At 44.0% G+C, this 15,002-nt stretch overlaps 2 protein-coding genes across 7 annotated transcripts in view; both read right to left on the bottom strand.

The window, feature by feature from the left end:
- CPEB1 (cytoplasmic polyadenylation element binding protein 1) overlaps positions 1 to 881 on the bottom strand; it is a 47,074-nt gene extending 46,193 nt beyond the window's left edge. Inside the window, exon 1 of one of the 4 annotated variants that reach the window (XM_070762947.1) lies at positions 502 to 881. In XM_070762947.1, the coding sequence (XP_070619048.1) occupies positions 502 to 519 (18 nt within the window). In that variant the 5' untranslated portion in view covers positions 520 to 881. The remainder of the gene's footprint in view (positions 1 to 501) is intronic. The other 3 variants (XM_070762949.1, XM_070762948.1, XM_070762951.1) reach the window with 3 other exon arrangements.
- Positions 882 to 4,674: 3,793 nt separating this feature from the next.
- The window catches only part of AP3B2 (adaptor related protein complex 3 subunit beta 2), a 63,309-nt gene continuing 52,981 nt past the window's right edge, over positions 4,675 to 15,002 (bottom strand). For all 3 annotated transcript variants that reach the window (XM_070762945.1, XM_070762944.1, XM_070762946.1), the window contains exons 23-27: positions 14,629 to 14,860; positions 12,338 to 12,422; positions 10,542 to 10,639; positions 5,605 to 5,743; positions 4,675 to 5,103 (exon numbers count right to left, since the gene is read on the bottom strand). In XM_070762945.1, coding sequence (XP_070619046.1) covers positions 4,950 to 5,103; positions 5,605 to 5,743; positions 10,542 to 10,639; positions 12,338 to 12,422; positions 14,629 to 14,860 — 708 coding nt within the window. In that variant the 3' untranslated portion in view covers positions 4,675 to 4,949. The remainder of the gene's footprint in view (positions 5,104 to 5,604; positions 5,744 to 10,541; positions 10,640 to 12,337; positions 12,423 to 14,628; positions 14,861 to 15,002) is intronic.

Consider the following 15,002-nt stretch of genomic DNA (forward strand, 5'->3'; position numbering starts at 1 on the left):
GCTTAGGAACGTCTGAATAACAAAGCGCAAAAAAACCCTAACAACCCAGCACCCCGAAAAAGGAGAAAAACCCAAGGCGCGCTTTGGAGCAAAGGCCGTTGGGTTTTAAATAAAAGCAAGCCACCAAACTCGGTTTTAAAAGTCCAGGAGGCCGCCCCGCTTCAAGAGGAGTTGGAAGGGACCCTTGGAGGTCTTCTAGTCCAGCCCCAGACTTGAGGGATTCGGACCTTAGACCGAGGCTTCGAGTGCAAGCACGTGTCGGGGAAGGAAAACCAACCCAACCCTGGAGAGGCCTTTTGCAAGAAACTTTGCAAGAAACTCTTCTCCGCCGACGGTTCTTTCCCGTGCAAGCAGCAAGAGAGGTTGGGGGGGGGGGGGGGAGAGAGAAGACGCGTGTCTAAGGAACGTGAGAAAGCCACCGCTGGTAGGAGGCCTCCAAAACACAAGCCCGGGCGAGCCTTTCCAAACGCGCGCAACAGAAGTTCCCTCGCCTCGACTCACCGGGGTCGGAAAAGCCATGTCGAGTCGGTGCTCCGGGAAAATCCCGCACGAGCGCCGCCCGCGGGAGACTTATAAACTGGCCTGGGGGGCGGGGGGGGGCGTGCGCATCTGGAGGCGCAAAAAAAAGAAAAAGGCACCACGCCCGCGCGCGATCCCCGGGCCGGCTTAAGGCGCGCGCGCCGGAGTTTGCAAAAACGCGCCCGGGCAGGTTTCCTCCTCCTCCTCCTCCTCCTCTTGCACACCCACCTACCCAACGCCCAGGAAAAGGAGAGGGGTGGGGGGGCTTTGCAGCACCGGAGGGTGGGGGGAGAGAGAAGTGGGTTTGGAATCCCGGACACGGGAGTTTGTCTTGCAAACGCGTCAACTCCGGGTCTTGCAGCGAGTCAAGGGAAGGAATACACATCCATTGCGCGCTTGCAAAAACGGGGAGGGGAGGGGGGGAACGGGACGGACCCTCGACATTCATTTTTGCCTCTTTTATATTTATGTAGTTATTTATTTTATTATGCTTGTCAAACAAGTATGAATTATAGTTTGTATTACCATGTGTTAATGTAATTATATTAACATAGTTTGTATTAACATTATATAGTTTGTATTAACATTACAGTATATGTATGTATGTATGTATGTATGTATGTATGTATGTATGTATGTATGTGGGTGTGTATGTATATATATACGTATACTGTACATACACATACACATACACTCTATATACTGTATATATGTGTTTTCGTAGATTTTCACGGGTACAGGTATGATGGTCTTGGTATTTTCGGGTTTCTTCCCGTGTAGGATTTGGAAATTTCTGGCGACATTTCGACGAGCGTCATCTTCAGGCTGGTGTTATATATATATATATATCTGTGTGTGTGTAAGCAAAAACATGTAATACATATATTTATTTTCATACATTTTCACGGGTATATGTATGTAGATTGTTCTGAGTTCGGGTTTTACCCCGTGTAATATTTTGAGTGTCTATGCATATGTATATATTTAAGTGTTCCCTTTATTTTTTGGAGCAGTGTGTGTGTGTGTATGGGGTAAAACCCGAACTCAGAACAATCTACATACAGTATATATGTAGATCGTTCTGAGTTCCGGTTTTACCCCATACACACACACACACTGCTCAAAAAAATAAAGGGAACACTCAAACAACACAACGCAACTCCAAGTAAATCAAACTTCTGTGAAATCAAACTATCCACTTAGGAAGCAACACTGATTGACAATCAAGTTCACCTGCTGTGGTGCACATTCAACTTTGTACAGAACAAAGGATTCAATGAGAATATGTCATTCATTCAGATCTAGGATGGGTTCCTTGAGTGTCCCCTTTATTTTTTGAGCAGTGTAGATGTTTGGAAAGATGGAGCAAGGGATGAGGGGCTGAAAACGGCCCCCGCCTTCTCAAAACCCATTCAAAAAAGAAGCCTGCAAAAAATATGTTTTAACTTCGGGAAGTTAACTTTGCGGGATTTGGCTCAAGAGCCAGCAAAGACGGTGTGTCGGGTTTTTTTGTTGTTTAAAAAAATACTGACAATGTAGGACCTTAAAAAAATAATAATACAGTAATGGGATTTTTGTATGTCTTTGTTTCACAAATAATTTTTGGAAGAAGAAACAGGTGGGGTAGGTTTTATTAAGTCGTGGTTTAATGAATGGCAATCATTAAGTGTTGTACCTTGTGATTCCTGGCAAATGTATCTTTTTCTTTTGTGTACACTGAGAGCATCTGCACCAAAGACAAATTCCTTGTGTGTCCAATCGCACTTGGCCAATAAAGAATTCTATTCCATTCCATATACTGTACAGTATTCTATTTTACTTTACTCAGTTTCTCTATTCTAATCTATTTTTCTATTCTATTCTACTCTACTCTAATTTATTTTCTATTCTTTACTCTATTTTATAGAGTATACTTATATACAGTACTAGTATATCCAGTACTAGTATATAATACCATGCTATGTAATACTATATAATATACTAGTATATAATACTAGTACTGTATACTTATATAATAAAGTATATACTCTACACTTTAATTTCTATTCTACTTTCTCTATTCTAATCTATTTTCTATTTACTCTATTTTATATATTGTACTTATATACTAGTATATAATACTAGTATACTAATATAATAAAGTATATACTCTATACTCTATTTTCTATTCTATCCTACTCTATTTCTCTATTCTGCTATTCTATTTTGTGAAATCCTGGTTTGCTGAATTAAACCATGGGTGTGAATGCCTGCTCTGGAGGAACATTGTCCATTGAGTCCGGATGGGTTCGACAAGGAACAATTATGTTGTATGTAGTTTCCATTGCCAAATAAACTGCAGTGCAATGCAGGAAGCAAAAATTACAGGCTATATGGGCAATTAGGAGGGGTATTTTTTAGCCCTCCCCCCCAAAAAGACAGTTATCTGCCATTTACTTGCTAAATAACTGGAAGGCATTTAACCTCCCTCAAATACTAATTGAAGGAAAATTGCATTCATAGGCAGATGCTGAACTAATAACTACATAATGACAGATTTAAACCAGGGGAATGGGAAAGGTTAGCAAACAAAGGGTTTACTCTCCAGTAAATTTGATCTTCCAAATGTTGCAGGATTAGAGGAACTCTTTTAACTCTGGTGCTGCAGAATTTCAATTAATTTCCTCCGTTATTATTTTTCCTTGAGGTGAACACAAAAAGCTGGCATTTCTCAATGGATTCTTTAGAAGATTTGGGCATTTGCTATCTGCAATCCTTTTGAGCCTGGAAATTTAAGTTGCCTTCGGGAACCTGGAGCTTTCAAATGGTTACAACTCAATAGTTAAAATAAAATAAGCCTCACAGATGAAGGTAAATAAATGTGTCTCAGGATCCAATATATTGGAAGGCAGGATCCCAATCTGGGATCAGATTAGTCTTCTGGGTTTTCAGATTTGCCCTGGAGCCCATTGGGGGGGGATTTCTCTGTACTGGAATGAATAATGGTGCCTGGGAAACAGATCCCATCAATCAACAGGAGTGCTGATTTACAAGCAGCTTATCAGGTACTTGAGGAGTCAAGGACTGGGCAGTTCAAGGAAACAACAGCCAAAAACATGCCTTTACAAAGGTTTGTTATAAGAATACAGTAGTACAGTATAGTGGTACCTCTACTTAAGAACTTAATTTGTTCCCTGACCAGGTTCTTAAGTAGAAAAGTTTGTAAGTAGAAGCAATTTTTCCTATAGGAATCAATGTAAAAGCAAATAATGCGTGCAAACCCATTAGGAAAGAAATAAAAACTCGGAATTTGGATGGGAGGGTGAGGAGGAAGAAGAGGAGGACAGTCGCTGCCTCGTTCCCTCTCTAAGCGCCCAGAGAAAGGAAAATGCTTTGTTCTCTCTGGACTGCCAAAGCCTCCTTAAGCACCACCGAAAGGCTCCTCTGGCAGCCCAGAGATGGCCGAGATTAAAGGGGGAATGGCAGGAAACTGGCTGGGCTTTTGTGCCGCTCTCAGATTTCCTGGGAAATTTTTCCAGGCTTGGGTTCTTAAGTAGAAAATGGTTCTTAAGAAAAGGCAAAAAAATCCTGAACATCCGGTTCTTATCTAGAAAAGTTCTTAAGTAGAGACGTTCGTAAGTAGGGGTATCACTGTACTATAATGTATGGGTGAATTTTTATGATTGGATAGAAAATGAATATACATAGAAATGAAACTTAGAATGGCTACAAAAGAAAATGGAGAACAAATGGTGGTAAACTCAGATGACAAAAGTAGGTTTTGTGGAGGCAGTGTTAGATAAATAGCATATACCCAAAATAAAGAATTGTATGTATAGAAATGATTTTAAAATATCATATTTAGAAGTCCACGCATCTTCAACAGTAGGATTCAGGAAATTACAGTAAACTATATTCTGGGAGTTGAAGTCCACACATCTTCAACAATAGATCCAGGAAACTACAGGAAACTATAAATAAATAAATAAGTTGGCTTAAATCCTGTCGTCCTAAGTATTTTTTTTTTGCTACTGCTCCTAAGTAGCATCTTCAGTCCACGCATCTTCAACAATAGATCCAGGAAACTATAAATAAATAAATAAATAAATAAATAAATATGTTGGCTTAAATCCTGTCGTCCTAAGTAATTTTTTTTGCCAGTAAACAGAAGCCAAATCCAAGAAGCCATTTTTATTGAACAGTCTCTGCTTATAATAAATAGAGCTGTAGAACAGAAAAAACAACACAACAAAAGGCAGTGGCGTCACAGGAATCTTCCCTGTGTTCTAAACACAGTAACACACACACACACACCGCTTCACTCTCCTCCAAGCATTGCTTCCCATGTGGACTACAGCCGCAACCAACAGAAACATCGGAGTGTGGGCCAAAGAAGCTTTGGCGAAGATGATTGGACATTCCAGGGAGGAGAATTCCCAATTCCGTCTTCATCACTCCTGGGTCAAGGAATGGATGATGTCTTTCACAAGCATGGTCCCAATCAGCATCTTCTCACTGTTGATGGTGAGCTGTGCCAAGTTGTCCGACTTCTTCTCCAGCGTGATCAAGATGAGACATTCACCGCTCACTGTTTTAGCAGCAAACCTGGCCAGGGAGAAATAAACGAAGAAAAACAGCGACAAAAACATGAAGAGGGTCTGCAAATAATGGAATAAGGTTCTTAACCAGTAGCTTTTCTGGATGCATTGAGTGGGAATGTCCATAATCAAAGACTAGACCAAACTGGGGAAAAGATCAAAAGCAACATGAGAAAATATTATTTTACTGAAAGAGTAGTAGATCCTTGGAACAAACTTCCAACAGACATGGTAGATAAATCCACAGTCACTGAATTTAAACATGCCTGGGATAAACATATATCCATCCTAAGATAAAATACAGAAAATAGTATAAGGGCAGACTAGATGGACCATGAGGTCTTTTTCTGCCGTCAGACTTCTATGTTTCTATGGAACTGGCTCGCTTTGGCTCAAAACCTTTAGCAAAATAGCGAGTTGTCCAAAGAGAGGATATGCAATGGATCCAAGGAATCTCTCCTTTCAGGAGAGGACTAGGAGAAAAAAAAAACAGTAGCCATTTCTTCACCTGTATTCTTTGTCCGAGCCGCAGGGCACCCGGCTAACATTCGCAGCCGCTGTCACCTTTTGCACAATCACGTGGTCACTCTGATAGGTATCTGGGAGCGTCAACTTCTCGGTGATCTCACTCATCCCCGTTAGTTTCCCTGGAGGTTAGAAAAGACCCAAACAATAACAATTCAACTAGACAATGTCGCTTGGCGGGACCTAGGGGGAGAGCCTTCTCTGTGGAGGCCCCGGCCCTCTGGAATCAGCTCCTCCTGAAGATTCCTACCGCCCCCACCCTCCTCGCCTTTCGTAAGAGTCTTAAGATTCATTTATGCCACCAGGCTTGGGCCCCTGGCCAACGAAGGATTGTATGGTTGCTGTATGAATGGATGCGATTGATTTTAATATAACTAGGGATTTTAGATAGTTATGTAATTTTTAATTTAATTGGATTTGTTTTTATTGTAACCTACTGTTTTTATATGTTATAAGCTGCCCCGAGTCTTTGGAGAGGGGCAGCGTAGAAATCCAATCAATCAATCAATCATTTCAGGCATTTTTTCCAGTGTTGTTGTAATTTGAATAGCCACTAAGGGAATGCCTGTAAGCTGTGGGTTTATCAGAACCGGACACTGTGAATCGATCCCCCTCCATGGACTAATGTATTTATTTTATTTTTATTTGTTTTCATTGATTTATTTGTCAATCAAGCATAGGATAGTAATGTATATAAACATAACATAAAAAGTAAAGATAAAAATAAAAGACAATAGAACAGTAGGACAGGGACGGTAGACATGCTGGTGCGCTTAGGCTCGCCCCTTATAGACCTCTTAGACTTAGACCAGGGTATCTACGAGACCGCCTTCTGCCGCACGAATCCCAGCAACCGGTTAGGTCCCACAAAGTGGGCCTTCTCCGGGTCCCGTCAACAAAACAATGTCGCTTGGCGGGGCCCAGGGGAAAAGCCTTCTCTGTGGCGGCCCCGACCCTCTGGAATCAACTCCTCCCAGAGATTAGAATTTCCCCCACCCTCCTTGCCTTTCGTAAGCTCCTTAAAACCCACCTCTGTCGTCAGGCATGGGAGAATTGAGACATTCTTTCCCCCTAAGCCTTTATAATTTATGCATGGTATGTTTGTTTGTATGGATGTTAGTTTTATAATAAGGGTATTTTAGTTGTTTTTAGTATTGGATTTGCACGATGTTTTTATTACTGTTGTTAGCCGCCCCGAGTCTACGGAGAGGGGCGGCATACAAATCCAATCAATCAATCAATCAATCAATAAATAAATAAATAATAAATAAATATAAATATATAAAAATAAATAAATAAATAAATAATAAATACAAATATAAATATAAATAAATAAACAAACAAACAAACAAACAAACTGTGTTTCAAAATGGATGCCATCTTGTCCAGGGATGGGCAGCTCTGGCAATTTTACGATCTGTGGACTTTTACTCCCAGAATTCCTGAGTCAGCATGGCTGGCTCAGGAATTCTGGGAGTGGAAGTCCATAGGTCATGCAATTGCCTATGTTACTCACCCCTCATCGTGTCTAAGTCCAATTAGGATTGGAAGATCTACAGTACATTAAAACCCACCCTTAGCTATGGAAAGTTCTCTTTGGGTCACTCACCGTCCTTCAACCAGTGAAGTGCTGCAAATTTTCTGTGGGCGTGGCTCATTTTGTAGGTGTGGCTTGCCAGCCATGTGACCAGGTGGGAGTGGCTTGACGATCACGTGATCGGGAGAGTGGCTTAAAGGTCATGTGACTGGCTTAAAGGTGGCCAACTTGACGTCACTCACGTCAATGGTTTGGGTTAGGGTGCCTGGCCTCTTGCCTCAAAGTGGTGCAATTTCCCTCTCTATTTACTATTACTGAACATCCAAAATATACTATTTAGTTCTATGCATATATACCATATGTGTACATACATGTTATACACAGGCACATACAAAAATATAACTGTATGCACAGCTCTTCTAAAATTATACACATTCAACCTCCTAGGAAAAACATACCCAGAGCCCAGAAGGGAAAAAAAGAAAAAAAAATTCAATTTTTTTCTACCAGTTCTGCATACCTGACCATACCTGTAGGAGCCCAACACTACCTTCAACCCAACCTTTATCACAAAGTTGTCATGACTGGAACAAATCAATAACTTCTCTTACGTTCCAGAAGGAAAGACAGGCGTAAACCAAGCAAGCAAACAATTCTAGCTTATTCCTTGCTATGTTACGTACAGAATCCAAGTTGGCGCTTCCTTGTGGTTTAGCTAAATAAAAGATACCGATTAAAGCTTTCCAAAGTGAGGTGGAACCAATGCAAGTCAAAACCATGTCTGAAGCATGCAAACTCTTGTGGGATGTAGCCCACTCTAGTACTAGAGAGCTGTGCATTTTCAACACTTATAAATAGAGATCCTCAAAAGTCAGGAACTTTTCTAATATCAAGCACCATTTCCAGAATTAGTATTTATTTTTTGTGTGTGTTAGCCACCGGAAACGGGCAACAAGAAAGCAGGTTAATACGTTAATTACTGGAGTCAGCATTGCAGGGACAAGGGGGCTCCTTGTGAATTGGGTCTGAACCGTGAAGTTCTCATGCCAAGAGGTGTTTCATAGCAGCATGCAGAAAGTTCTGGTCCTCAACAGGAGTCCAGGAAATGCCAAGGAGGCAGGAAGAGTGACCGGGATGGAAGCAACGGCAAAGGGAGGCAGGAGAGCAGCAGGGCTGTTTCGCCAGAGAAAGGAAGGGAGGGAGGGAGGAAGGAAGGAGGGAGGGAGGGAAGAAGGAAGGAATAAAGAAAGAAAAAGGAAGGAAGGAAGGAGAAGGCTAGGAAAGGGGTGAGGGAAGAAAGAAAGAAAGAAAGAAAGAAAGAAAGAAAGGCTGTTTCACCAGAGAAAGAAAGGAAGGAGGGAGGGAGAAAGGAAGAAAAAGGAAGGAAGGAAGGAAGGAAGGAAGGAGAAGGCTAGGAAAGGGGTGAGGGAAGAAAGGAAGAAAGAAAGAAAGGCTGTTTCACCAGAGAAAGAAAGGAAGGAGGGAGGGAGGAAGAAAAAGAAAGGAAGGAAGGAGAAGGTGAGGAAAGGGGGGAGGGAAGGAAGAAAGGAAGGAAGAAAGAAAGTAAGAAAGAAAAAAGAAAGAAAGAAAAAGAACAAAGAAAGGGGAAGGGGAGGAAAGGGAAGGAAGGAAGGAAGGAGAAGGCTAGGAAAGGGGGAAGAAAGAAAGAAAGAAAGAAAGGCTGTTTCACCAGAGAAAGGAAGGAAGGAGAGAGGGAGGGAGGGAGGAAGGAAGGAAGAAAAAGAAAGGAAGGAAGAAGGCGAAGAAATGGGGGAGGGAAGGAAGAAAGGAAGATAGAAAGTAAGAAAGAAAAGAAAGAAAAAGGAAAAAGAGGGGAAGGGGAGGAAAGGGAAGGAAGGAGGGAAGAAAGGAGGAAAGGAAGAAAAAATGGGAGGAAAAAGAAGGAAGGAAAGAAAGGAGAGGAAAAGAAAAAGGAAAGAAAGACAAAGAGGAAAGATAGAGGAAAAAAGGAAGAAAATGAAAGGAAAGAAAGACAAAGGAAAGAAAAACAAAGAAGAAGAAAAAAGGAAAAGAAAGAAAAAAAGAAAAGAAGGAAAAACAAAACCCATTTGGGGAAGCGGGGCTAGCGCTGTGCCCGAAGGAGCCGAAAGGTGTAGCATCTGGGGCTGGCACTTACCCACAACCGTCCTTAACAGATGCTCTATGAAACGAAAATAGGGGGAGGATGCACAAGGCAGCGGAAAAGAACAGAGCACAACAATTAGCCCCAGCCGAGTCCAGGGATGCTGCCCCTACAGCCAAGCAGGGCAGGAGGGAGAACGTGAGGGGTCTGGAAGGACATTCCCCTCCTGGCGAAGGCCGCTCCTCTCCCACGCCTCTACTGACCAAGGACGGGCGATGCCCTCGGTTAAATTCACAAGAAGCTTAGGAGGAAGAGAAGGTGGCGGGGCAGCCGGGGGTCTGTCTGGCCCTTGGTCCTCGATGGGCTGCCCACCAGAAGGCTTCCTACGAGGCCGGAGAAAGCCACGAAAAGGGTCAACATGGATCTCCTTTTAGCAGAGGTCTGGGAACCTGTTTACGTGAACGCCATGAAATACAGTGGTACCTCTACTTATGAATTTAATTTATTCCGTGACCAGGTTCTTAAGTAGAAAATTTTGTAAGAAGAAGCAATTTTTCCCATAGGAATCAATGTAAAAGCAAATAATGTGTGAGATTGGGGAAACCACAGGGAGGGTGGAGGCCCTGTTTACTCCCAGGAGATTCCTAGAGAGGCCTCATGGAGGCTTCTCCCCGCCTTTTCTGGCCCTGTTTCCTCCCAGGAGATTCCTAGAGAGGCCCCACGGAAGCTTCTCCACGCCTTTTCTGGCCCTGTTTCCTCCCGAGAGATTCCTAGAGAGGCCCCACGGAGGCTTCTCCCTGCCTTTTCTGGCCCTTTTTCCTCCCAGGAGATTCCTAGAGAGGCCCCATTGAGGCTTCTCCCCGCCTTTTCCGGCCCTGTTTCCTCCCAGGAGAGTCCCAGAGAGGCCCCACGGAGGCTTCTCCCTGCCTTTTCCGGCCCTGTTTCCTCCCAGGAGATTCCTAGAGAGGCCCCATTGAGGCTTCTCCCTGCCTTTTCTGGCCCTGTTTCCTCCCAGGAGATTCCTAGAGAGGCCCCACCGAGGCTTTTCCCTGCCTTTTCTGGCCCTGTTTCCTCCCAGGAGATTCCTAAAGAGGCCCCACGGAGGCTTCTCCCCGCCTTTTCCGGTTACAGTTTTGGAGGCTCAGGTTTGTAAGTGGAAAATGGTTCTTGAGAAGAGGCAAAAAAAATCTTGAACATCCAGTTTTTATCTAGAAACGTTTGTAAGTAGAGGCGTTTGTAGGTAGAGGTGCCACTGTATCTGGGCCTTTCCCCGTTTCTCCTACCCCCAAAACTCACTTACCTTGCTCCTTCTTGAATTCGTTTTCGCTCATGAACACCGGAGCCATAAGCTCCCCAACGGGCGACTGGATGGACAGGTAGAACTGCCGAGTGTGCGTGCTGGAGACAGAAACACAGCAGCCAAACTGAGCTAGCATTTACAGCGGCTAGAGAAATTCAATTATTTTGCAAAATCACAAAATCTTTGCAAAATCTTTCTTACGACAGCGGTTTCCCCTACCTATTCTCTCTACCGGTTTCTGGCTTCCATGTTTAAAATTCTTTTGTACTGTCGGCATTTTAGAAAAGGGGAAATTATCGGCATATTTCTTTCCAAAATCCTGTAAGGGTGTTTTGTTTAAGTCCTTGGAGAGGGGCAACATGTTGTGGTTAGCTCTGGTCCAGCTCCTGCCCCAAGGACTGTGGATGTGGGGGAGACATCCACATGCTGCAGGCCTGTTTTGCGCCCGGTGGAATCTGATGATGAAGGCTCCTCTGACCAAGAAGACATGAGTGACAGGGAGGAGGACAGTGTGGCAGACAGCTCAGAAGGAGATCAATTATCAAGCTCCTCCTTGGATTCGGAACAAGAGTTAATGATACAGCCACGCATGCGGAGAGCGATGCATAGGCAGCAACAACTGAGAGATTATCATCAAAGAAAATGAAGCCACCTGTGGTTGGGTGGGGCTGTGGTCATTAGTGAGGCTGCTATAAAGAGCAGCCTGTGGGTTTGGCCATTGTGGAGGATTATCTGATCGTTGAATTTTGAACACGTGACCGTGGAGGATTGCAGCTGTGAAAAATTGTCATATGTCAACATTTTTCAGTGCCGTTGTAACTTTGAGTTGTTACTTAGAGCATATCTAAGTGAAGACAAATTTATTGTGTATCTAATCACACTCGTTCAATAAAGAATTCTGTTCTGTTCCATTCTTCTATTCCATTCCACTCCATTCCATTTCATTCCATATTCTGTTCTGTTCTGTATTCTGTTCTCTGTTCTATTCTATTCCATTCTATATTCTGTTCTGTTTTGTTCTATTCTGTTCTCTGTTCTGTTCTATTCTATTCCGTTCCATATTCTATTCTGTTCTATTCTATTCTACTCTACTCTACTCCATTCCATTCTATATTCCATTCCATTCCAAGTTATGCATGGTATGTTTGTTTGTGTGTATGTTTGGTTTTTAAAATAAGGGTTTTTAGCTGTTTTATTATTGGATTGTCACATGCTGTTTTTATCATTGTTGTTAGCCGCCCCGAGTCTACGGAGAGGGGCGGCATACAAATCTAATAAATAATAATAATAATAATAATAATAATAATAATAATAATAATAATGTGACTGCTTTCCAGGGCTGCCCTCCAGCAATTTATTGTGATTTATTGTGATGATGATGATGATGATGATGATGATGATGATTATTATTATTATTATTCCAAGGACTCTGCAGACCTGTAGTCTGATGGCTTGATTGCTACCTCCGGAATCACAATAAATTGCTGGAGGGCAGCCCTGGAAAGCAGTCACTTTATTATTATTATTATTATTATTATTATTATTATTATTATTATTATTTATTAGATTTGTATGCCGCCCCTCTCCGTAGACTTTACCTTTCCCCTCTCCTTACAAACTTTCTAAATCCATCTGCTTGGCATCTGTACAACACCAAAAGTAGGACTAGGGAAGTTCTTGATCTCCTGCAGCGGGGCTCCTCGTTCAGTTCTTCAGTCCCATCTCTCCTGACCCTTGTCTAGGAAGTTGGGAACAACTCAACACTGCAGCAAAATGAACTACAAGCAGGTACTCACCACAACTGGAAACTGGCCGCCTGGGTCGAGTCACAGAAGTCTATGCCCATCACCGCACTGACCGTTTCCCCAGGGGCCAGAGACTCTGCAAGCGGAGGGGGAAAAAAGCCCGAGAAGTATGTTAGGGGGGAATTGAAAGAGCCTCGGTGGTGCAGTGGTTAGAGTGCAGTATTTGCAGGCTACTTCTGCTGATCACCTGCAGTTTGGCAGATCGAATCTCACCAGGCTCAAGGTTAACTCAGCCTTCCCTCCTTCCGAGGTGGGTAAAATGAGGATTCCCAGATTGTTGTGGGCAATATGCTTACTCTCTGTAAACTGCTTAGAGAAGGCTGTAAAGGACTGTGAAACAGTATGTAAGTCTAAATGCTATTGTGTACACCAGTGTTTCCCAACCTTTTTTGAGTTGCAGCACATTATTTACATTTTCAAAATCCTGGGGAACATTTCGGGGGGGGGAGGGCAAAAAAGTTTGGACAAAAAAATCTCTCTTCCTCCCTTTCGCTCTATTTCTCTCTCCCTTCCTCTTTCTCTCTCTTTCTCTCCATCCCTTTCTTTCTCTCTTCCTTCCTCTCTTTTGCTCTCTTTCTCTCTCCCTCCTTCCCCCCTCTTGCTGTCTCTCTCTTTCTCTATTTCTCTCTTTCTCTCTTTCTTTCAATATTGACAAAATTGGACGGGTCCAAAGACGGGCTACAAGAATGGTGGAAGGTCTTAAGCATAAAGCGTATCAGGAAAGACTTCATGAACTCAACCTGTATAGTCTGGAGGACAGAAGGAAAAGGGGGGACATGATCAAAACATTTAAATATATTAAAGGGTTAAATAAGGTCCAGGAGGGAAGTGTTTTTAATAGGAAAGTGAACACAAGAACAAGGGGACACAATCTGAAGTTAGTTGAGGGAAAGATCAGAAGCAACATGAGAAAATATTATTTTACTGAAAGAGTAGTCGATCCTTGGAACAAACTTCCAGCAGACGTGGTAGATAAATCCACAGTCACTGAATTTAAACATGCCTGGGATAAACATATATCCATCCTAAGATAAAATACAGAAAATAGTATAAGGGCAGACAAGATGGACCATGAGGTCTTTTTCTGCCGTCAGTCTTCTATGCTTCTATGTTTCTTTCTTTCTCTTTCTTTCTCTCTCTCTCTCTCTCTCATTCTGTCTCTCTTGCTATCTCTCTCTTTCTTTCTTTCTCTCTCCCTTTCTTTCTCTCTCTTGTTCTCTCTCTCCCTTTCTTTCTCTCTCTTGTTCTCTCTCTTCCTTTCTTCTCTGCGGAGGCCAGCAAAGCTTTTTCTTATTTTCAATGTTCCGGGTGGGCTGGCAGGGGGATGGGGAGCACGCGCGCATGAGCCCCCAACATTCCAAAGAACCTTCACCGACCTCCGCTGTAAGAAGGTTTTCTCAGAGCGCTTGCCGCCGTTGCAGCCACCGCTGTGGGAGGAGCTGGAGAAAGGGGCGGACCGGGTGGGCGGGTGTCAGTGATGAGAAGTCAGGGGTGCGAGGGGGCCGGAGGCACGGGGGGGGGGGGGCGGCCGTGGCGCCGGCCTCTGCACTTTCATCGCTCTCCACCCCAAACTCCAACGCCCGGCTCCTTGCGCGGCCCTGGAAAAGGGTGCTACATTGCCGGCTACTACATGGTGCTGCCAGGGAATCTCCAGCTGTGCGGGGCGCTGTCGGTGCCTCTGACCTGGAGCTCCCGCTTGCAGCCCCCGCCCCGGCTACTGTCCAATGCCGCTGCTGCCAGCGCTCTCCCACTGGGCCCCAAAGGCGCGAAAAAGGAGGCTGGAAGAATGAAGCTCAGCTTCCAATCTCAGAAGATGAGCTTCGCGGCACACCTGACCATGTCTCGCGAGACACTGGTTGAAAAACACTGGTGTACACCTCCATCAGACCAGGAGAACAAAGAGATTTCATCTACTCTCGAACAGAGGCAGCTGGTCTTTGCATGCCTGGTTTTGGCCATTTTGGGGGCATTTTCAGGCTGGTTTTGGCCCCAGGAAAGAGCCCATTTTTCAGCCCATTTCCAGGTTATTTTGGGGTTATTTTTGGCCTGAAAACAGCCAGAAAATGCCCCAAAAATGGCCCCTAAAAGGCTGGAAAATCAGCTGGTTTTTTGGCAGTGTTCAGGCAGTTTTCCACTGCAGTTGAAGACCAGCCGGTAATGGTGTGGGTGTCCCCAGAGTGGGTTTGGTGTGCCACCTGTTTGCCATCACCATCCCAGGCTCCCCAGAAGATGCTTCCACCACTCATCCCAGAAAGAGCGTTACACACACACGTGGCCCGTACCAATCTCCTTGAACTCCTGGATTCGCATCCCCGAGAGAAGTTTGGGTTCAGTCACACGGACGTTTTTGACTTCCGTTGCCATGTTATTGCATATCTGGATCTGCACCGCTACCATGCGGGAGTCGGGAGCGAAAGGTTGCCGGCTGAAACAGTATTCCACCGAGAGCCCCTCTCCCGTCATGCGATGCAGCAGCTCGTATTTCTTCACTGCCCCAAAGACAGGACTGATCATCTACAGATGGAAGAGAAGAAGAAGAAGGAAAAGGAGAAGAGGAAGGAGAAGGAGAAGGAGAAGAGGAAGAAGGAGAAGGAGAGGAAGAAAAAGAAGCAGAAGAAGAGGAAGAAGAGGAAGAAGAGGAAGAAGAGGAAGAAGA

The sequence above is a fragment of the Erythrolamprus reginae genome, chromosome 10 (genome assembly GCF_031021105.1).
Source record: "Erythrolamprus reginae isolate rEryReg1 chromosome 10, rEryReg1.hap1, whole genome shotgun sequence".
In the NCBI taxonomy this organism is placed as follows: Eukaryota; Metazoa; Chordata; class Lepidosauria; order Squamata; family Dipsadidae; genus Erythrolamprus; species Erythrolamprus reginae.